Source organism: Amphiprion ocellaris, chromosome 9, assembly GCF_022539595.1.
Source record: "Amphiprion ocellaris isolate individual 3 ecotype Okinawa chromosome 9, ASM2253959v1, whole genome shotgun sequence".
NCBI classification, from domain to species: Eukaryota; Metazoa; Chordata; class Actinopteri; family Pomacentridae; genus Amphiprion; species Amphiprion ocellaris.
Genome location: NC_072774.1, coordinates 19,041,111 through 19,065,168, shown reverse-complemented (window position 1 = coordinate 19,065,168; position 24,058 = coordinate 19,041,111). Strand labels below are relative to the sequence as shown.

The following is a 24,058-nucleotide window of genomic DNA, read 5'->3' as shown; positions in this document are numbered from 1 at the left end:
GAAATTTTGATTCATCAGTCCAAAACACCTTCTTCCAGTCTTCAGTAGTCCATTGGCGGTGTTTCATGGACCAGGCCAACCTCATTTTCTTATTCTGATGTCTTAGCAATGGCTTTTTTTCTGCAACTCGACCTGTCAGACCTGCAACTCCAAGTCTTCTCTTCATAGTTGAAACCAAGACTTGCTTATTACGATTACTAACCACTGTTAAGCTGTGCTTGAAGCTGTTGTCTTGTGAGCCACCTATCATGCAAGCTGTTGACTCTCAGAAACTTGTCTTCTGATTCTGTTGTGGTTTGGATCTTCCAGATCTATTCCTGTCAGAGTTTCCCCCAGTTTCTGAGTGCCTTTTAATGGTGAAGAAAACTGGACTCACTGACACCTTGATTTTCTGTAGTGTTGAGCATGTTCGTTTGTTGAGATAGAAGACAAACTACTTCTCTCCAATTAAGCTGCTTATTTTGTAAATATCAGTGTCTCAAAAGAATTTTGTACAAGGATCTTTTCTGTTTGGAACAGCCTCTCAGAAAAGGATAGAGTCTGATATGAACAGAACATTATATTCAGTGTGGTGAAATGTGATTGGTTATAGAACACAAACATATAATTCAAATATTGAAATGTGATTGGCTAAAGGTGTGGATAAACCGTGGTTTAGACTTAGCTCTCCCATTAGTTGGCGCACAGATATGTCCATATCTCTTGGCACATGATTCATCCAATCCCCAGGAGCCGCACCCTGTGAAAAGAACCCTCCTGCAAACTTTTCCCGCTTTCTGCCAGTTAGTATTATTCCACTGTTAGCTGAGATATGATGTAGCCATTAGTGGTATCTCACAGGGAGGATGTAGGTGTCCCTTAGGGAGGATTATTATGGTTTTCTCCCTCAAACAACCTTGAGTTAGCAGTTTCAGTACAATTAGTTGTTACACTATAAGGAACTAGGAATATGCTGTGTATCAGAGCCAAAACTCTATCTTTGTTAGTGTTTGTGCATGTGTACAAGAAGAAACATTTTTTTGTAAGTGGCTGTAACTTTCCAGCCTGACCTGTCTGTGTCCATCAGAGCTTGGAGTTAGTGCTTAGCTCCATCTCTTCCCTTTTAAAAGTCAAGCACAGCTCATGCATTCATTGCACATTAAATGGTTATTATTGTCAATATTGTAACACTCATATGTAATATCAATTTCAGTGTTCAGTTAGTGGCACCTTAAAAAAATAAATCCTAACAGTAGGAAAGACCCTTTAACAAGAGAAAGCATTATCCCAGTATCACCGGGATAACAACAAAAAGAGAGGCTGTGCTTCTTGGTAATGACCTCACAGGAGCAAACAGATGGAGAAAAGAAACAACTTTCAGGAATGAAAAGAGAGATGACAGATGAGGATGATTAGCTAATTGATAGCCCACGAGTGCCAAAGGCTGCACAGCATAGTGTAGGTCAAGAAACAGAAGTTTGATTAATTAATTTAATTTACAGATAACAAAACATGGAAATTAATTAAAGAGTTGATAAAGACTCATCAAAAATAAATAATCATAATTATCGAACCTTCTAGTACAATAAAGCAGGGACAGAAAAGAGTCCACCACAATGTTCAAAACTCAAGAATGAAATAAGCTTTAAGTCTAAAATTAAATATTTGCAGCAAAATGTACCTATCTAATGAGCATGAAACAAACATTAAGTCTAAAAGACATCTTTGCAAAAAATAAAAATTGAAAATACGGACCTGTAGTAACTAGCAACTGCTGATATGAAAATAAACCGTTATAACGATAAACATACTGATTTTTTTAAAAACTATTTTTGCCCACGTATCTTGGGTAAAGCCATCTAATTTTTAACAAAAAATTGTGAACAGCCAGGCCTGACACATATTTCCATATCTGCAGTGTAGTTCCGTCTTCGGCCTCTGGGGTGTGACAGCAAGTTCATCAACAGTTCCTTTGCACTTTTTTTTAATGGCAAAGAAGAAGTTTCAGGTTTTTTGGGGGTGAGGGGCTGGCCTTTTTTTGTTCCGCTGGAGAATCCTGCTTGAACGGAGAGCAGGAGCACTACAGACCGTCAAGAAATCACATCGCCGCGGACAATCGGCGAAATCACAGCGCTGGCAGAGATCACGCTGCGCCGCCGAGGGACAGCGGTAGAAATCCAACGGTATCGCCCTCCAGCTCTGCCGCTACTAGCTCCAGGGTCAACGGGCAGACAAGCAACTGGCAGCTATCGCCGTTAGCCTCAACTCCTCTGCGGGTCTGGGGGGGTTCTGGTAGGGGCAGGGGGCGGGGGTACACCGAGAAGGGAGAAGACTACACGCCGAGAGGAGGGGGCTGGAAGTCTGAGACGCTTCCACCCTGAAGGGGCCGGCGGTTTGGCCACAGCACCCCGGAGTAGCTAGCTTGTACCCGCGCGGCTAAGTGAATGGGATGGAGCCGGGACCGTCTGGCGCTGGTAGGTTCATTTTTACTCCACTGGTGTAAAATGCTATCTTTTCAGATACCCGTTATGCTGCAAATATTGACTGCAGAGAGAAAACGGGGTACCGTAGCCTGGCCTTAGCGCCAGGGAGATGTACAAGGAGGCTTGGTGTCAGCCCTGTCCGTTGCATCGCAACGTTTAGATAAGGGAGAGTGGGCGATAGAGCGGACTCTATCTGAATGCACAACAGTTTGTTAGAAATGTTATTATTTATCCAGATTTATAGCTATAGACAACCTTTTGGAGCGCTGACAATATCCACAGCCATGCGCGGGGCCAGGGAGGTCGTGGGAATCTCGGTGAGAAGGGACGAGGTGAATCCCGCCTTCAAGCAGCAACAGCAGCAGCAGCAGCAGCAGCTGGCTGCTCCCCGCACGCTCCGCACAGCAGACCAGCCTCCCTGCCACTGACAGGAGATGGTTGGTCCCAGTGTTAAGGTTGTCTAAAGAGTGTTTAACACTACTGCCGTACATGCACATATCACAGGCCACCTCCGGCCTACCATCTGCAGAGATAGAAGAATGATTTATTTATGTGAATCCAAAAATAATTCTCAATTGTGATATCTGCACATTTGCCATTGGAGTTGACAGAAGCTGTTTTTAGATTTAGACAGACAGAAGCATCTGCAGTGCATTGCATTTATATGTGTGTTTTTTCTCTGTATGCTTCTCTGTCAGACTTACAGCCAATGCTTATCAGTGCCAGACTTGATCTATATTTGGTAGTTTTCTTGGTTGACACTAAGGTGTGGAAGCATACAATCAAAACACAAACAAGGCAGTGTTTGATTTTATGCCCAGGTCTGAAGTTCACTTGCTGTGGAAAACCTTGAACCTTGGCATTATTATTCCAACTTGAATGTCTTGAATTTTTGTAAGCCAAAGTTTTCACAGAGAATTTTGTCTTTTCTTATGGAGGTACTGTTGTAAATGATAACTCATCTTTGGCTGTCTGTAGGCTGGTGTTATTTGCCTAAGTAGGTCTGAGATTAAAATCACATTGTCATTCTAGATCGTGAACCTTGAATTCAATTGAATAGGCTTGTTTTTATTTTTTGGGGATGGGGGAAGGGCCCTGAGGGCCCCTCAATTCAAAGTCTTCTTTTGTGTTTGAAGTGAGATGATTCAGTGTGCTATTTTCCAAGATTGATCTGATATCCATGTTTAGCTCATGGTCAACGGCCAAGTACTCAGAGACACAACTAGTTTGGCCAAAGCATTAATGCATAATTCCTTCTCATTCGTGTTCTTGGCTTGTTGTGATGAGTGATGGGGTCTCCTAGTATACATCCAATACTGTTCCACAATGTGAAATTTGAAAGTCATTGCTCTGTGAATTTATTTTTATTTCAGTGTACATTTAGGCTCAGTAGAACTTTTATCACTAGCAACACGGGAGACCTGCTCTTAACCTCAAATTCATTATTTAACTCCTTACAAGCCATATACTCAAATGTGAATATAAAATGACAGTCTAGTTCTGTAGATTTGTTTTTTTTTTTTTTTGTTTTTTAAAGGTCTTAAAAATTATTGCCCTAAGAAGCTGACCAAAAGTTGGGAAATAGGAAAGTTTGCCAACTGGTCTTTAATCAACCGAAACAAAGTGCAAAAAAAACCCACAAACTTGTCATCCCAAATGTAACCTTAAAATAATCATTCCCATGTGACTTGGTGTTATTGTTGCATCATTGTAAAGACAGTAAGTAGTGAGCATCTTCATGTTGTGATGCAGCTCTGAAGCTCAGCTTCAGTCTTACCGCCCGGGAAAGACTGCTATTGTGTTGGGATATGTGAGAGCGCTGGCTCCGCTTCTCACCATCTGCCTTTACTGGCACGAGGGCGAAGTGTGTGTCATTGTGTGTGACTGTGCAACAATCACAACACACACCCTCTAGTCTAGATGCTCACACATTTACATGCATACATGTTTTCTTGCACATAGAGTATGAGTGGTCACCACATGCCTGGTGTCTGTGTTTATGGCTTTTGTCAGATGTGTTTTAGTGATGTGTGATTACACACATCAATATACATACACACACACACACACACACACACACACACACACACACACACACACTAATACACACATGTTAAGCAGAGCATCTTTGTGTGGTTAATGGCTATTCCTGTCAGTCTGGCATTTTCTGAAGGCTTAGTGAACATATGATTGAGTGGTATGTTTAACCCAAGGATTTCCATAGCAGCTATTTAAAGCAGGGCTTTTGCAGTTTAGGATACACAGGCGCCTTGGCCTGATGTGGGAACAGGCTCATTGCAGGACCAAAAAGGCCAAGGTCTCTTCAGCATGGTCACAGTGGCACCCGGCCTCCTCCCATCTCCTGCAACAGCCCTACACACACACACACACACACACACACACACACACACACACACACACACACACACACACACACACACACACACACACACACACACACACACACACAGGTCCCCTGATATCCATGACAATGCTGTGTTGCTGTGGTGTCTCCATGGTGAGGCTGGGAATGTAGAGGGGGTCCCCCTGTGCTTGTGTGTATGAGTGTGTTCATCGTACCAGGGGCGCTCCCTCTGTCGTACACCCATGTATTTGTGTGTGTGTGTGTGTGTGATGGAGGAGCAGGGCAGCTGGGGTCTTTGTTGTGGTGGAGGAGGGCTGTTCTCTGGGGACTCAGAGGTTAAGGCAGTGGGCCCCTCTCAGGCATAAGTCACAGCTAGCCTCACATTTAGCACCCATAGGATCCCCTCTGTAATAGATCTTCTGACTCAATCAGATTTTTACTTTTAAGATGTGAAACTAATATTGGCATCGATGGTTGCTAATGAGTGGGCCAAAGCTGCATGATGAGTACAGTTTGGGAAATACTGTCTTTGTTGGCCTGGATTTTACAAGATAGTGCCAAATGTAAACTATTATAAAGAGCATCCGACTTATTTTGAAAGTGCTAAACCCGTGGCCATCAGCCTGCTGGCCATATTTGGTGCAAGACCATGAGATATTCAGTTTAGCAATATATGTGATAAAGAGAAGCAGAAAACTATACGATCTAAGAAGCTCAAATAAGAATGTCAGGCATTTTTAAGTATTTTGTTCTTGCAAAGTGATGATTTGATTCTCAGTTTATTTCCCCCTTGATAAGTTAATTATTTAAGGCCTATTACTAGCTGATCTTTCCATTTTTCCTGTTCCAGTGCTAAACTGCTTGATATATAGACCGTAAAATATGTATGTAATGCCATTATACATTCTCACATTTTTGTTTCATAGATCAACAGTCCAAATATTGAAATAACAACAGAAACAGGCAGCTCATTCTTGAATTGTAAAAGCTTTAACCAGCAGAAGTTTGTCACTTTTACTCAAACAATGCTTTTATTATCAAAATTGATGTTAATTTTTGTAGCCACAAAACTGAAGTTCATGTGATAATTAGATACTTCTCTACTTGAAAATGCATTTTGATAATTTATTCTTTTTATTCTCTACTACACTCTTTCTGTCCTCCCCTTTCTCTCCCTTGTCCACCCTCATTTGACCTAATCTGATTACTCCCCCTGTTCTCTATGGCTTGTCAATATCCCCCTCCATCCCCCTTATGCTGCTAATTCTATAACAAATTTCTCTCGTACCCTGGACCCAAATACATAACCTGATGCTTAACTTTTTCCTTAACATTGCTTCTTTTCTTTCCTATCTTCTCTTTCCCTGCCTTCCTGTCTCTGTAACCAACTCTTGTGGCCACTTATCATGTCCTTTTTTGCTCCTGCCTACACTTCCTTCCTGGCTTATGCCCACTTTTCTCGCCCTCGTTGCCCTGTCTTTTGCTGTTCACAACCGCTTCCTCTGCCACCTCCTCATTTAACTGTTCTTTATTTCCGGTGTGCCTGCTTTGACCGTACCATCCCGTTGCTTTGACTTCTTCTTTTTCCATCCTTATTGTTGCTTTGTGTACATTCACTTTTTGCATTCCAACACTCTTTGCTCTGGATTTTCTTCCTTCTGTTACCTGTCCTTGTCGATGGCTCCCTACTCGCTGTCTGTCCAGTGCCCATGGGGGTCTTCCCCCCACCCTTGCAGCAGGTATTCCATGCCCCCCGCCGGCCAGGCATGGGTACCGTGGGCAAGCCCATCAAGCTGCTGGCCAACTACTTTGAGGTGGAGATCCCAAAGATGGACGTTTATCACTATGAGGTGGACATCAAGCCTGACAAGTGCCCACGACGAGTCAACAGGTAAAAAAAACATGCGCCGACTGTGATTGTGTTTTTGGACAGTGAGTAATTTTGTGGATGTTTTGTCTGCTGTGTGGTCCAGTATGAAATAGGATAATGCAAGTCCAACGGCCACCAGTAATCACTGTGTTGTCAGTCTTACAGGAGGCAGCCATTACAGCTACTTTATCCATGAAAAATGAATTTCTTTGTAACATCTGTTTTTTTTATAGGTTGATTATTGTGTTCTTATGGGGAGAAAATATTTGTAAAAAATGGTGCAACCAAAGTAGGGCTCCTAGATTTGCAAGCATGTCTTTCTGAGATGTGTCTTACCAACTTATGTAGAAGGAAAAATACTGAGTTGTGATGCAGTGTAAGTGGATAATAAGTTACCTTAATGCCTGTGTCAGACATACTCAGCAAAGTGTGTATTTTATCAACTTAACATCATATTCCATGCTCCACTTTATAATGGAAGGTTATTCTGCTGTTAAGTTATAAAGTGTCACTCAATCTTAGGCCTTTAAGAACAGTAAACAATGTGTGAAATGTTTTTGTATCTGTGCAGAATCAGGTAAAACTTTAGCATCATCTCTATGAGTGTCAGTAGGTAATCTCCTCTCTGTGCCGTAGCTGTGCACCAGTGACTTCTGAACAGATGGTAAAGTCAAAAGTGAATCTGTCCTAACTGACCCTTTCACCTTATGTGGTGTTTATACTATGGAGAAGCACTTGAACTGAGCTGCTGAGTGATGTGCTGTCTGATGCAGGTCAAATCTGAATGGTTGTTTCGAAATCAAGATGTCATCACTGATCTGACGGGGGCCATAAGTATATTACTGCATAGAGTAAACCTACTGTAAGATGCTTTCTAAATGAACTACATGGCAACATATTACACTGAATAAGCATTGAACAGTTTACGTGCTTGCAAGCTTCAGTATTAGCTCATCTGTATGAAACAGTCTTACTGGCCCCAAAGATTTTTCAGCTGTAGCAAATTTTAAAAACAAAAAAGAACTTCCATGTTCATGATTTGTTACATTTACTATTTTAATCCAAGCAATAAACAAAATAAATTTCTAAATTGAACTGGGAAATGTGCTGTCTGTCTGCCTCGCAGACTTCAATCATGGCTCCCCACAGAGCCAGTTCCTTAAAAAAAAGAAAGATTATCTTGTCTGCCTTTGAGGGTAACTGGCAACATGCCATATGGTACATGTGTTTCTTCATGTTTGATCCAGGAGAATTCATCCTTTCAGGAAGGCATGAATGTCATTTTTCCCTTTTGCTCAGCTTTCTTTGCTTTTGATCTGACACTGAAATGGTGTCACGCTTGTGTCTATGTGTTGTCTGTCAGCGAGATATGATTGGCTGTCATGTTCCACAGTTGTCTTATGTGTAGAGTTGTGTATCAGGGGCTGGCCAGATGAGGACGTATAATATATAGGGTGATTCTGTTTATTGTCAGTCATTTGGCACTAGCCCAGTCCATGGGCTCTGAAGTCCCAGTGTGGCTTACAAATGGCCTCAAGCAATGGGATAAATGATGATTATCTCATAGCTGAAGATATATAGGATGTGAAATGGAGAGAATGTGTCTTTTAATCTACAAAAGATGGACAGACATTTACAACGACTTGAAAAGAATAGTGCAGCTGTTTCAAGCCAGGTGTTAATATACAACATAGTGGGTTGACAGCTTTATTTAAACGTGTGCACATCATTGAATTAATTCATATGTTTTATGCATCTCCTGTAGAAAAATTAAACACGTCTATGAAAATCCGACTATATTTTTTTCATCTACCACAACATGCCTTTTCCAATGCTAGTGTCCTCTTATCATTTTGTTTGTGACAGAAAAAATGATTGTTAAAATCCTCAAGGATTCCAGCAGAGGATGTTTAGAGAATGCTTTAGGAGAGTCCCTTAGCTTTGTTGCCTTCTTAATTAACAAGGTTGTGAATAGAAACATTAACAAATAAAGCAAAAAAAAAATTCATATTTGTAATTCGATAGTTGCAGGACTCAGAAAATGTGAAATTCTAAAGAATCCCCAAAAAACTGCATGTGCAAACATTCAGAGAGGGTCTTTGAGCTTCAACTCCTTTGATTTTGAGGTTTGGAACAATGGGTCCAAGAAAGCATGCAAAGGTCAAGCCCTTTTGACCTTTCCTTTTCAGAACAGCTCCTCATCCCCCACACTTAAATGAAGGCCAAGGCATCTTGAATTGAAAGGTGCCCCACCACCACCACCTGCACCCTCACTCTTTTTGTCCTTGCCCCTGCCCCTGTGACCAAGAGATATTGCATCCACCAGCTGTATCCTGCTTGATCAATATGCTATCATCTCGAGATATGTCCCTGTCAATCTCAATAGGAAATCCTAATGAAGCAATGGATTTAACTGGCAGACTGGGATTTCTTTGTGTTTATGTTCCATATTATTCCTATGTTGTGTTTGTTGCTTCCTACAGAGAGGTGGTGGAGTACATGGTGCAACATTTCAAGCCCCAGCTCTTTGGCGACAGGAAGCCAGTGTATGATGGAAAGAAGAACATCTATACAGTGCTAGCACTTCCTATCGGGAGTGAGAAGGTAAATGTTTGCTATGGTTTCGGGTTACATTGTTACACCATGCCACAGTTACCAACTAATTTCTCCTCAGGGATCAATAAAGTTTCAGCCCTGCTCACAAGGTTATTTTAATTCTGCTTAAAAGCAAGCACTGCTTCTCATCTGCTGCAAAGCACAAATGTTTTCATTGTGAATTGAAAATAATGGCATCTACACTTAAAGTCTGGTAGAGTTGTAATGATCCACGGTCCGGATTCACTGATCGATTAAATGATCTTGTGATTTACTTTCCTACTATCTGGCTTTAGATGTGTGGTTTTAATGTGTTGGTATTTGAGATTGATGAGATCTGCTTTTTATTTCTATTCTTAAAGAAATAATGAGGAAGAAAGGGAAATGTGATTATTTGCTCTCCTGAAGAGGGTTAAAAGAATATCAATAGCACTCCTACAGCTGTCCAGTAAATAGTAGGGCTACAGCTAACAACCAGGTAACCTGGCGTAGCATAAATACTGGAAATGGGGATACACTCTTCTGTCTAAAGGAGTCTCTGCTGGTTGTCCAATAAATAGTCAAGCACATTACCCTCTGTTAATCTGCAACTTGTCATTTTTTTCAGATAGATAAAGGCAATATATTTACCCTGTTTTTTTGTTTGTTTGTTTTTTATTGCTAAGCTAACTGGTTGCTTAGTGATGCTTCACATTACCCATAAATGTTTGAGAGTATTTTAAAATTTTCTTGTCTATCTCTTGGCTTGAAAGGAAAATCAGTATAAGTCAATTTATTTGTTTAAGGATTCACATTAAAGTACCACTGCATACAGTCCTATATAAAGGAATATGGAAACTCAAACTTTAGCACAACAAAACCATGCATGCTCATGAGTTCTTCTAATGTTAGTTGTCAGTTATGTAAAGTGTTGTAATTTTCTGAAATCCTTTTCATAAATCTGTAGACAGCATACACAGCAGTAACATTTATTTTTCTTCATGTCCATCTATATTTAGCTTCTGTTTTTAATTCTTTCTCTCTGCTTTCTGTTCTTTCTGTCTTCTGTCACTCCAGGTGGATTTTGAGGTAACTATCCCGGGTGAGGGCAAAGATCGAATCTTCAAGGTGTCCATCCGTTGGCTGGCCAAAGTGTCATGGCGCCTGCTGCAGGAGACTCTAGTCAGTGGCCGGCTGCAGGTTCCCCTCGACTCAGTTCAAGCCCTGGATGTGGCCATGCGCCACTTGGCCTCTATGAGGTGCAGTATAGTCTCTGTGAATTACACAAATACACATAGATGCTCAAACTACATCCCTAATCCTGTCAAATGGTCTGTTCTGTTAGATAATCAAGTATTTCTAAAAATTACATCCATGTGCATCTTAAAATCAGACTGGTCATTAATTAGTTTGTTTACATTCTAACATTGCAGCTTAGCAAAGTTAAGTTTGTCCCTTCACTTGCATTATGCATTGCAATACCTCCAGGTGTCAGAGTCACCAAACAAAAGATACTTGTTAGCTGAGACCTGTGTGAAAGATTTCACTGAACAATACCGAGCAACATAATAATGATAAGTAGCTTGAGGACTTGGAGGAAATCTTAAAGCCAGTTAAGTTGTAACCGATCTGACCTTTTTTTTTTTTTAATTTTTTTAGAAAACATCCATCCAGAAAAGTCTAGCAACATTCCATCTACCTCAGTTTTTTTCTTCTGGTTGAGGTTGACTTATTCTGAAACAAGAACTTTACTGGACATGAACTCATGCTGAGGTCATGCACTGAATTTGCACATTCATCATTTCCACTTCTCCACCCGCCCCAATTAGGTACACTCCAGTGGGCCGATCATTTTTCTCCCCACCTGAAGGATACTACCACCCACTGGGTGGGGGAAGGGAAGTCTGGTTTGGCTTCCACCAGTCTGTGCGTCCTGCCATGTGGAAGATGATGCTTAACATTGATGGTGAGTCACTAAAGAGAATCTCACCAGAGAATGTGTAATCAGTCTGTGATCTCAGTGGTTTTTACTGACATTGCATGACTCTACAGAAACACTGGGACAAAAATATCAAAAGTAGAAACTGCTCTGTGACAAAAGAGAAATTAAATCATCAGTGACCTATAAATGTTATGTTATGTATCTAGGCAGCTGCTTTTCTTCCTTTAGCTGTTTGTGTCACCATTTTGACAATGGATAAACAAAAAAATGGTGACAAAGGGTTCTCTAAGTTGTAACATTGATGCACTTATTTTCTCCTGTGATGTTCATGAAGTTATTGCTGCTCTCTGTCTCCCTCTAGTGTCTGCAACGGCCTTCTACAAAGCCCAGCCTGTAATTGAGTTCATGTGTGAAGTTTTGGATATTCGCAACATTGATGAGCAGCCCAAGACTCTCACTGACTCGCAAAGGGTCCGCTTCACCAAGGAGATTAAAGGTAGGCCTGAGTTACTGCCATTTGCTAGGGACACTTCCCTTTTACCTTTAATTTCATGTGAGGCTTTTTAATTTACTTTGATTCTTTTGCCAGTTTTCCAGTGTCTGTGTTAAAAGATGTGAATTCTTTGTATTGCTTGCAGGCCTGAAGGTGGAGGTGACCCACTGTGGCCAAATGAAGAGAAAGTATCGCGTATGCAATGTCACCAGACGTCCTGCCAGCCACCAAACGTAAGTATGACTGTCAACATCTCACACTGCAATCATTGAATTTTTTTTCCCAAAGCTAGCACTCAAATGTTAATTTTTTTTACATCTACACTATTAAGATATGCCAAAGTTGGCTATATGTGTTAGAATAATCTATGGAGGTATGAGTAGCAACTTTGCCAGTCAGATTTTCCCTTCAAGCTGTTTCAAATAGTTCCAGGTGCTATGAGCCACGAGAACTAAATCCAGAAACTGAACCAGGAACTATACTCCTCTTTGTGTATTCTCTTTTGTAGTTCTGAATCTGCAGAACCATGAAGATTATTTAAATTGAAACAGTGATGTATTAAAAAATTATAGTGGTTTCTGAAATTTTATCTTCTGTTTAGTTGCTAGAACTGAGAACACCTCAGTTTAACTTGATGGTTCTCTCTCTCTCTCTCTCTCTCTCTCTCTCTCTCTCTCTCTCTCTCTCTCTCTCTCTCTCTCTCTCTCTCTCTCTCTCTCTCTCTCTCTCTCTCTCTCTCTCTCTCTCTCTCTCTCTCTCTCTCTCTCTCTCTCTCTCTCTTCATCTTCTCTCTTTGAGAAGCAGACAAAATAACTTTGGTTTTAAAATGATTACAGAAATGCTAACTCCTTCTGCCAGTATATTGACACTGTTTACAATTAGTACTTATAAAAAGCGGAGTTAAGCAATGCACAAATCTATATTAGAACAGTCAGCAACATTCATCCTACTAAGGTTGGGCTCACACTGGAGATGTTTCAGGCCGAATTACCACCATTTCACTGCTTCTGACATTTGGAGGAGAAATCGGGTCTGGCATCTTGGTTTGAATCGTTTAGCCCAGATTATTTGGTAACATGAGGGGTTTACAGATCCTGTCGTAGACCTCCTGAACTGCTCACAGACTCATCAGTGTCTGTGAGCACTCAAACATGTGTGACATAAAAAAAAAATGAGATGGGTATATTTATTGTGGAACTGCTCAGAACACTGGATGCTGTTGCAAAGAGTGCAAATCATTCTAGCTCTTGAAGCTAATGTTACCCACAGATATTACAACTGATAATTAGAATTTCACCACCAGTTCTCATGAAAGAATAGATGACCCATGTTTATCACATCTCCCAACCTTGCTCTTATCCAGATTCATAAGCCTTCCACTTTTGTATTTTCCTCATTTCAAAGTATTGTTAGCATTACAGCAAGATGTTGAATGTTTTGTTTATATCTGCATCAGGGCTGAGTGGTCTGGAAGAGATATTGCAATTAGATTTTCAGTATAACTTTTTAAAGTCAATGTTCCATTCAATATTCATCGTGCAGTTGATTTAAGTTGTGATGTGGCATTATGACATTAGATACCATTCGATTTGAAATTGATTAATTGCTCAGCCCTAATCTGCATACCCATGAGATCACATAATGTGGCACAATAATCTTAATAATATTCTGGATTTCAACATTGTGAGCCTGGACTAACCCAAACACTGTGACGTACTTTATTATTTTCTTGACACATCCAGCTTTTCTAAGGGAACTAAATTAAGCTATTGTTCCTGCAGTTTCAATGCAGGTAAACTTCCAGAGTTCCTCAAAAGGAACTGTTAAAGTTCCTGTAGTAAAAATACCCTATTCTAAAGTAAGAAAAATCCCTCCTGATATTCGCATCAACAGGTATTTTTCAATGTTTCATCCAAAATAAATAGTTTATTTTCCTGAAAGATTATTTTGAAAAAAAATTCTGACAAACTTGCCTCTTTATTGTACATATTTTGTCAATTTACAGTTCTGCTCATAAGTTTCCATATTCTTCACAGTAGGAATGGTGTACTTTTTACCATAGGCCTGACTGGCTGACTCCAATCCAAGCAGCGTTTATGGTTGGCAATCATAAAGTTCAATTTTGGTCTCATCAATCCAAATATCTGTATTCCAGATGTTTTGAGGTTAGTTGCTGTTTGGTATTTAGCAAGTGGGTTGGTTTGTAGTGCTGGTACAGTAACAGCTTTTTTTTCTGGCAGTTCAGTTGAACAGCTCATTGTGAACCTCTTTACCATGAATCCTTTTGCAGAAGAACCTTTAGTTCAGTTGAAGTTGCCTATAGGTTTATCTTTGTATCTCAACCAATTTTCCCAGCCGTTGTGACTCAGACTTGTTAATCTATCCAATCGTGTCTTGTTATCAACATATAGCCAATAATATTTTATCTTATTGCCTTTTTCAGATCTTTGGTTACCTTTTTATATCCTTTACCCGATCAGTCAAGGGTATTTAAATCAATGAGCACAGCTGTAATATTTACCTATTTAAGGCTGGTGGTCCAACGAGGAAGCTGTTGTAATGCATTGTGTAACTGCAGGGCTAAACCCTGATTAAAATCAGTTTGAACCTGCATTAGCTGGCCAATGATGCATTGCAAGGACAATGACATAAAACTCATGTTCCTAATCTTTTTACTACCAGGTTTCCCCTCCAGCTTGAAAGTGGCCAGACAGTAGAATGTACAGTGGCCCAGTACTTCAAGCAGAAGTACAACTTGCAGCTCAAATACCCCCACCTACCCTGTCTACAGGTGGGGCAGGAGCAGAAGCACACCTACCTGCCCCTGGAGGTGAGGAAGTGTTCAACTGTAATATAGTATCAGAATTGGCCTTTTAAAAACGGACACAAAACAATGCATTCATATCTACCAATATTATGTGCACAGACTTTAAAACTATGAGAAGAATTCAGGATTAGTGTATGTAAAGAACCATCGTTTACACCTCTAGTGACCTTGGATTTGCTCATTCCAGGTGTGTAACATTGTAGCCGGTCAACGATGCATCAAGAAACTGACAGATAATCAGACCTCCACGATGATCAAAGCCACTGCTCGCTCCGCACCTGACAGACAGGAGGAGATCAGCAGGCTGGTGAGTTGTAGAGAAGACTGCTGGGTAGAGGCCACACATCTGATCTAGGAATATACAGTGTGACTCAGTGATTTGTAATCTCATTTAGAGACGGTGAGATAAGATATATATATATATATATATATATATCCTTCACTCTCCCCAGATGAAGAACGCCAACTTCAACTTGGACCCATACATCCAGGAGTTTGGGATCAAGGTGAAAGATGACATGGCTGAGGTGACGGGCAGGGTGCTGCCTGCCCCTATTCTGCAGTATGGAGGACGGGTAAAGAAAACTGTCTTTATGATAGCCAGAATGCAACCCTTCAGTTGCATGTTTTCCCATGCACCAGTAGTTTGGCTGAATAACTGACCTCATTTGACTTGAACTTTCCTTCATCTGTTCCTCTCTTCTACAGAACCGTGCCATAGCTACCCCCAACCAAGGAGTGTGGGACATGAGGGGGAAGCAGTTTTATAATGGCATTGAGATCAAAGTGTGGGCTATTGCCTGCTTTGCTCCACAGAAACAGTGCAGAGAAGAGGTGCTCAAGTAAGTCACAATGACTAGTAGCGGTAGAATTTCTAAGGGGGATTAAATTTCACTCATAATATATTAGACTGCGTCTTGCATTAGATATGTGCAAGCCATTAAATCCACTTTTAATTTAGCTGTTTGGCAGGAGAAAAAAAATGACTCCACAACACTGTACACCCAGCTTGTGCTAATCTCACCAAGGAGAATTTTTAACCTCTAAATATTACCATATATTTTTAAGAATATTTTGTAAAGAAAAACATCAAAAATGTTTAAAAAAAAAAACAAAAAAAAAACCTTAGTCTGCCTTATATTCATCCGCTGCAGTTTTCCCAACTATACTCTGGTTTCATCTCAGGAACTTCACAGACCAGCTGCGTAAAATCTCTAAGGATGCTGGGATGCCAATTCAGGGCCAGCCATGCTTCTGTAAATACGCCCAGGGAGCGGACAGCGTGGAGCCCATGTTCAGACACCTGAAGAACACCTACTCTGGACTTCAGCTCATCATTGTCATCCTGCCAGGGAAAACTCCTGTCTATGGTATTTTTTATGGTTGCTGTTCTTTTATTTGTGACACACTCTGTTGCATTGAAAGTCTGTGACAGCACAGACAAGTAAATACATATGTATTAAATAAGCACTTAAGCGCAAAACCATTTAAGACATAGTGTTGAGAGATTATTGAAAAGCTGTATTTTAAGTCTTTAGGCATCAGGATGTACTCCATGTCTAATTTCTAAATTTTCCCCTTTAGCGGAGGTGAAACGTGTGGGAGATACTCTCCTTGGAATGGCCACACAGTGTGTCCAGGTGAAGAATGTGGTGAAAACATCACCTCAGACTCTGTCCAACCTCTGTCTCAAGATTAATGTGAAGCTGGGAGGCATCAACAACATCCTGGTACCTCACCAACGGTAAGCTTCTGTTTGAGCTGTTCTGAATTAGTCGTACATGTTTATGCTGTTGTCTATAAGATGATTGATATTTGATAGCTCTCGCAGAAGAACAGCAATGAAAAGTTTAATAGTATTACTGTCACATAGGTGTTTAACCCTTGTTGTGACCTGTACGTATAAGGCTTTGCCACAGGCCTTTGCTCCTCACTCAACTTTAAGGACAACGATCCCAATAATGTCACTTTTGAATTATTAGAATTACACCATATTTAACATTATACACATACATTGGATAAAATGTGTGAATTTTCAATTGGGAGTGACTCCTGCAATAGTAACACTCAGGGCGTAAATTTTTTATTTTGACTATTATTCTTCATTTTGTCTCCTTAAAAGTTTTAAGTACCTAAAGTCAACCAAATCCTGCTGGATGATACATTGACCCATCTCAGCATATCAGTATGCCATCACAATATAACTCTTCAAAAGCAACCCTGCGCTATGTTGATGAGCAAGTGTAATTTGCATTTCCTCCTCCTCCTCCTTTTGCTCTCTCAGGTCAGCGGTGTTTCAGCAGCCGGTTATCTTCCTGGGAGCAGACGTCACACACCCCCCTGCTGGAGATGGCAAGAAGCCCTCCATTACTGCTGTAAGTCTGAGAAATAACACCTTCGTTAAACAACACATGCTGACCTTGCGTACAATCTGAGGAAAAGGAAGGGAATGAGTAACTACGTTGTGTCACACAAAGCTCGGCCACCTGTCAAATCGGGGCGTACAGGTTAAAACCATGTGTGGGAAACAATGGAGTGCTTTTGACTGGTAACTTTTGAACAGCAGTTCTCATTATTAGCTTTTACTGACTAACTGAGTCCTTCCATAATCAAAACAAAATGTGGGTTATTTGATAGTAAATGTAAGAGTTCTGAGGCTCAAATTTCTTGTTTGACAAAACAGAATTTCTATTTCAAGAGGTAAGGGTGGTTTAAGGCACGTGTATGCCAAAATTCCTCCAATGTTCTCTGATGGCAGTCCAGGTACCACGTTGGCCAAGGCCCTCCTTTTATAGGCAAATCAAAAACGGCAAGGGCATGTAAGTTATGCAAATGACCTCAAGATGTCATAGAAAAACAAACACATCGTAGTGGTTGCTTGGTAACAGTGGCACTGGGTGGATATGGCGCACAGTAATGCTGGTAAAAGAAGATTACCGCAGCCATAAATAGTACATTTGAGGCAGAAGAGCTTAAAATCGTTAACAGAAATGATAAGTTATTTTCAACAGAGTAAAAGCAATCATTTTCCGCTTGTGTGGGCATTTTGTGAGAACATTTTGGCATGAATGTAGTGTAAATACTGCTACTATTACGGTCTTAGATGTAGAGCTGTGGTAATTTGGGTTTGACATTTGAAATTCTTTAAGCTATTTTCTGCAACTAAACAATCATTAACAGAATTGAGTGAAAAAATAATTGGTATATTGTGTAATAGTTAAAAGCATCATTAGTTGCTACCCTAATTTATAAGTTTAATAAGTGGTTTGTATGTTCTGGCCACTCCTGTCACTTATCAGTTGATTTAGAACGTGTTAACTGTAATGTAAGAGTTGAGGCTGATCAGAATTTTAAAACTTTGACATATAACTTATCTGAAGCATTAAATGAATGATAAACACCCAAACTCAGTCTGCCATGCAAGTCCGATGTGACGTTTTATTTAGATTTGGACAGTAAATGAAGCTGAGCAAAGGAAAAGAGTAGTTATTGAGGGATAAAGGGAAACAAATGGCTCATCACTGACTCACATTCAAAAAGGAAATGACGTCAACTCTCATCCGCCCTTGACCTCATCTCGACTGTGGTTGGTTGTGTTGTTGCCTAGCAATTATGACATATGATTGAGTCACACAGAGAGAGGAGAGGAGAGTGGGTCCGTCTTGATCATCCGGACTGAGGAGAAAACTGGTCAAAAAATGATGAGTGTAGTGTCTAAGGGTCTGAGGGAAGAAAAATAAAAGGTTGATGTTGAGCTTCCCACACATCCCAGATGCAGCCTTTATAGGATGCTAATGTTCTACTAAATACATTGGGGAAAAATGAGTCATATCTGCACAAGGATAACGAGACAGTAGCAGTATGAATGCTACACAACAGACCATTTATTGTATTTTTGAATGTCATGCTCTTTTCTTGACAGCATGTTTTATGGCTTATTATGCTTCCTCATATCATTATTATTTTCTTTTTTATATTTGGAGAACACGAACACTACACTATAGCTGCACAGATTTTCAAATAAGTAAAAAGTCCTACTAAATAACAATAGATAGATGGACGTGTAGTCAACTAACACAATTTTAAGAATTTCTCCATCGTGCTGTTTATTAGATAAAGTGCCTTACAATACCCCCAGTTTTTTGACTGTGTTTTCTCAGTGGGAATCAAATCACCCTGACAGCTTGATATTGAACTCGCATTCTTTTAATGCTGCCTCTTCCAGGTGGTAGGCAGTATGGACGCCCATCCCAGCAGATACTGTGCCACAGTGCGCGTCCAGAGACCCAGGCAAGAAATCATTGAAGATTTATCTTACATGGTGCGTGAACTGCTAATTCAGTTCTACAAGTCGACCCGCTTCAAGCCCACCAGGATCATTTTCTACAGAGATGGAGTTCCCGAAGGACAGTTGCCTCAGGTAAATGAGATGTTTTCTTAGAAGTGGTTGCTGTAGTAAATAAAAAAAAGTGTGATTTTTCTGTTGTTTAACTTGACACAATGACAGAGTAAGATTGTTAGCAAAACACTTTTCAGTATTTTTCAACTTTAGTGCTAAATAATGATTCTTTGATGTGTAGATTCTGCACTATGAGCTCCTGGCCATCAGAGATGCTTGCATTAAGTTGGAAAAAGACTATCAGCCAGGTATCACTTACATTGTGGTACAGAAACGCCACCACACACGCCTCTTCTGTGCTGATAAGTCTGAAAGGGTGAGTTTTTGATTTTTGCTCTTGATTTTTTTTTTCTTAATAGTTCTGTTTTCTCCCTTGCTTACCTGTTTCATGTATTTAATAATGATCTTTTTGCTTCCTTTTGACAGATTGGGAAGAGTGGGAATATTCCTGCAGGGACTACAGTGGACACCAGCATCACTCATCCCTTTGAGTTTGACTTTTACCTGTGCAGCCATGCAGGCATACAGGTATTGATAACAGAAATAGAATGATTTAGGGCTCTGAATGCACTGATTAAACTTTGATAGAAATGAATCCCTTTTATCCTGACCTTTTAGTTAATTTACTTACACCAGATTTTTAAAATTGTTTTGTTTACATTTTTCATCTAATTTTTTTGTTTCTTCTCTGTTGCCAGGGTACCAGCCGACCATCACATTACTACGTCTTATGGGACGACAATCGTTTCACGGCTGATGAGTTGCAGATTCTAACCTACCAGTTGTGCCACACTTACGTGCGTTGTACCCGCTCAGTCTCCATCCCTGCGCCAGCCTACTATGCCCGTCTTGTGGCCTTCCGTGCCCGCTACCATCTGGTAGACAAAGAACATGACAGGTTAGTGTGGTTATGAGAGATAGAAAAGAAGCATTGTAAGTTTGATAGCTTGTGACTGTATTTTACTTCTAAAAATTCTTAATTCCTGCAACAGTTGGAAAATTTTTATGTTGGAATGTAAATTTTTAGCATTGCATAGACATGACTATGTTGTAAAAGCAGTGAAATATTTGCAAACTATTTACTTTTCCTTGTCACATACACTGCCTGTCCAAAAAAAAAAAAAAGTTGCCACTTGGATTTAACTAAGCAAATAGGTAAGAGCATTCCATTGGATAATTACTGCAGTGATGAATATGTTTCAGCTATATAACCCTAGCTGATGCAGTGAGGAGCTTCTTATTTCTTAAACAACTATGCTGGAAGACATATACTGTGGTCGTGGAAAGGATGTTGATCTGTTTCAGAGGGGGCAAATTATTGGCCTGCATCAAGCAAAGAAAACAACTAAGGAGATTTCTGAAACTACTAAAATCGGGTTAAGAACCGTCCAATGCATTATTAAAACCTGAAGGATAGTGGTGAACCATCATCTTCGAGGAACAAATGGGGTCAGAACAAACTCTTGAATGATCGTAGGAAATCAACCAGTGAATCCACAGCTATGTTTAATAGTCAAAGTCAGAGTATTTCCACACACACAATGTGAACGGAACTCAAGAGACTGAGACTTAACAGTTGTGTATCTCTAAGAAAACCACTGATCATCAAGGCTAATCAGAAAAAAGGCTTCAATTTGGTAGGGAGCATGGAGATTGGACTCTGGAGCAATGAAAGAGGGTCATGTGGTCTGATGAGTCCACATTTACCCTGTTCCAGAGTGATGGGTGCATCAGGGTAAGAAGAGAGGTGGATGAAGTGATGTACTCATCATGGCTAGTACCTATAAGTCTGTGGGGGTTAGGGTTATGATCTGGGGTTGGTCAGGTTCAGCAGCGTTATGTTCCCAAAGAATGAGGTCAGCTGGATTACCTGAATATACTGAATGACCAGGTCTTTCCATCAATGGAGTTTTTCTTCCCTGATGACATGGGTGTATTCCAAGATGAAAATGTCAGGATTCATGGGGCTCACATTGTGAGTGGATCAGGGAGCATGAGACATAATTTTCACACATGGATTGGCCTCCACAGAGTCCAGACCTCAGCCGCGTTGAGAATCTTTGGGATGTTCTAGAGAAGACTTTGCCCAGCGGTCCGACTCTTCCATCATCAATATAAGATTTTGGTAGAAATTTTAATGCAACTCTGAACAGAAATAAATGCTGTGACATTGCAGAGGCTTATCAAAACGATGCCACGGCAAACGTGTCATTCTCAGAGTTAAAGGCGGTCCAATGAAATATTAGTGTGTGCAACTTATTTTTTTTGGACGGGCAATGTATCTGTCAAACCCAAAGTACATTAGTGTTGATACTACTGTCTGATACACAGTGCTACTGGTGCTACTTTATTCTAATGAACACTTTTAAAGTGTAATTGATCTTTGCTTCATGTCTTCTCTTCCTGTCATCACTCTACAGTGGAGAAGGCAGCCATGTGTCTGGCCAGAGTAACGGTCGGGATCCCCAGGCGCTGGCTAAGGCTGTTCAGATTCACCACGACACTCTGAGGACCATGTACTTCGCCTGAGCTCCACCAACCATCACCACCATCGCTCCCTCCCACCTCATTTCTACCTGAGTGGGCAGATGACCCACCACCACCTCATCCCCATCCCTTACTCCCAATGACTGCCCACTACACATACTCCACAGACCTGCCAGTCAGTCACACAAATCCAACAAACATAAGGCCCTTCTCCTGTAAAAGACAGGCAGACTCTACAGCCTCATGCACTCAAAAGGTTATGAATATTATTATTATTGTCATTTTGTTGTTTTTACTTTACCGGGACTTTTTATGTTGAATTTTTAAAAATGTGGATATTATTATTATGTAATTGTATTGTATGCTACCTTCACACTCCTATGTATGTAAGTATGCAATACGGATGGGAGAAAAATAGGCGATAAGAAGAAAAAAAAAATCAACTTTTTTAACTGCCACCACGATGCTGCCTCTACCCATCCGAATGCCGGATGCCAGTGTTCCAAGCCCCTTAGTATGGGGATCCTCCAGAAGGGTGGTACTGGGCACGCACACTTACATGTATCATTCTATTGTCATGAACTACATTCATGTTTTTAATGTTTTTGAATAATGTTATTTTTTTAAACAGCCTTGAGGAGTCTGAGGTATGGTACATTAGCACTTAGTGTTAGCATGTAGGTGCCACCAGTCCTGCACATAAAGAGTTTGTTAGTACATGTGAGGCTAGCCCTCTGGTCTTTATATTAGCAGAGACAGAAAGAGCAGGTGTAGCATATCGTAGATATTGGAGAGAGGTCCTGCCGCACTCTCTGTGCTGGTTGGCCAGTCCCTTAGAGATTTAGCCTATAGAGGCGAGCTTAGCATAACAGTAGAGGGACCATTTGCATAGAGTGTATCAAATATACTTGCACCCCATGCACCTAAACCAGCATTATTAACCAGCCAAAAGTGATGCCAACCAATGGAAAAGGGGCACTTAAACAGGAAGATAATCTTTTACTTCTGTATACATTGCTCTTTTAGGATTTACGAGGCACTTTTCTTTTATTTACTTATTGATTTTATTTTACTTCGAAATGGTGAAGCTTGTCTTTGGTGAGGCTTGAGATAGACTACTTTGAAGTTTTCACACCCACACATGCATAGCTTTCAGAACAAAGGCAATAGGCAAGGTCAACACTATTCTGTAGATTTGAAAGCAGGCAAATAGTCTGTGATCACTTAAGTGCTGCAAAGCTGAATTCGCATTCAGCAATTGACCTTGCTCTGATCATTCTGCACATTCCAACATGCATCAGTGGAGATGACGCCACGCTGTGCACTCCACACGTCCACCCACACAATTCTTTGCAGACCTATACACATACCTATCCTGCACTTGTCCCGTTTTTAGTCAAAGCTCTTCCCTCTGCAGGCATTTACAACCCATAGCCTGCATAGCAGAAGCACACATCTCTGCCCTCTCTGTCTCTTTCTTAGCATGTAGAGACAAACCTGTTCAAATGCACTTGTCCCCTTATTTCCCTTCAAGCCAAACTATAACTCATCCACCTTCCCATCATCACCTTCTATCCTTGCTGTCTATTCTAACATTTAGCGTCACAAACCTGCAGCATCCCCTATCCCAATCCCCTAGCTTGTGTTAGCCAATCCCTATTGGTGCTCTGTGTGCATGGGCGGCACAGATAGGGGATTGCTACATTGGACAGGGTGGGCCTCTATTACTATTAACATGCCCTGCCTTTACATCTAGTCACTTTCTGGATTTATGAAAAAAAGCATGTAGTTATTTTTTGCGACTGGATACTCTGAGCCACCTTACTTTGGTTTTTCTTAGAGGTAGGAGCCTTGTGCTCACCACTGCCTGTCAGTCGTTTTGCCTCAATTGTGTAATGGTTACAAAGATTGCTTTTTCTTTTGTCATTATTATTATGAATATTGTGACTAGTGTCAGAGTGTATCCTCAAGAGGGCACTGTGGAGACGGTCTCAAAATTCCACCTCAGTTGCCCTTTAAGCGCCTCAAATCTTGTCTGATGGTCAGAGCCCCTTTGAGTTGAAAGGGATCAAAAGATGAGATGAGTTTGATTTTTAAATCATGTTTATGAACTCGCATAATCAAAATGCCTTTGTACACCGTTTTACTGATTCTTCATTGTGTCCAAGGTGATTTGTATATATAAATATATAATATTAACCTGTTATGTATTTTGGCCCACCAGTTGACGGGCCTTTCACAGTTGGGGCCAGTGTTCTACCCCTTGTTCTGTGCTTAAAAGAAGAAAAAAAATCAGTCTGGGGGCATTTCCCAGCACCACTGAAACCAGATGCAGTTCTTCACTCACTGAAGCCACAAAGCACCTTGCAAAGGGGGGAGACGAAATGGCAGTCACCCTGGAAATGTATCATGTGGACACTGGAGAGTCCACTCCTTTCCACACAGCCTCACGGTCTGACTAAGCAATATTGAAGCCACTGATCAAGAACAGTCCTTGTCATAGCACTTCCCAATAGATTTGAATGAAAGGACATGGAAGCATACTATTTTGGCTCTGTATGTGATAGTATGGGAACTCTGTTGGGGAGGGTTATTTTTTAAAGAAAATAAAATGGTTTTTTATTACTCCTGTTGTCAAT

At 40.7% G+C, this 24,058-nt stretch overlaps 1 protein-coding gene across 1 annotated transcript; it reads left to right on the top strand.

Annotated features, from left to right (window-relative positions):
- The first annotated feature begins 1,978 nt into the window (after positions 1-1,978).
- On the top strand, positions 1,979-24,044 carry ago1 (argonaute RISC component 1). The gene is made up of 19 exons (XM_023285472.3): positions 1,979-2,453; positions 6,532-6,718; positions 9,181-9,301; positions 10,349-10,530; positions 11,101-11,237; positions 11,575-11,709; positions 11,852-11,939; positions 14,389-14,536; positions 14,721-14,840; positions 14,986-15,108; positions 15,242-15,375; positions 15,719-15,903; positions 16,118-16,277; positions 16,818-16,908; positions 18,759-18,953; positions 19,114-19,248; positions 19,359-19,460; positions 19,631-19,830; positions 21,353-24,044. The coding sequence occupies exons 1-19, from the start codon at positions 2,429-2,431 to the stop codon at positions 21,459-21,461; spliced, it is 2,577 nt and encodes an 858-aa protein (XP_023141240.1). The 5' UTR covers positions 1,979-2,428; the 3' UTR covers positions 21,462-24,044.
- The last annotated feature ends 14 nt before the right edge of the window (positions 24,045-24,058 follow it).

Excerpts from the sequence above, each read along its gene's own strand:
- ago1 (XM_023285472.3), top strand. The coding sequence starts at position 2,429 with ATGGAGCCGGGACCGTCTGGCGCTG. Across the intron at positions 18,954-19,113 it reads CCGAAGGACAGTTGCCTCAG|ATTCTGCACTATGAGCTCCT; the intron begins GTAAATGAGATG and ends TTTGATGTGTAG. Across the intron at positions 19,831-21,352 it reads GTAGACAAAGAACATGACAG|TGGAGAAGGCAGCCATGTGT; the intron begins GTTAGTGTGGTT and ends ATCACTCTACAG.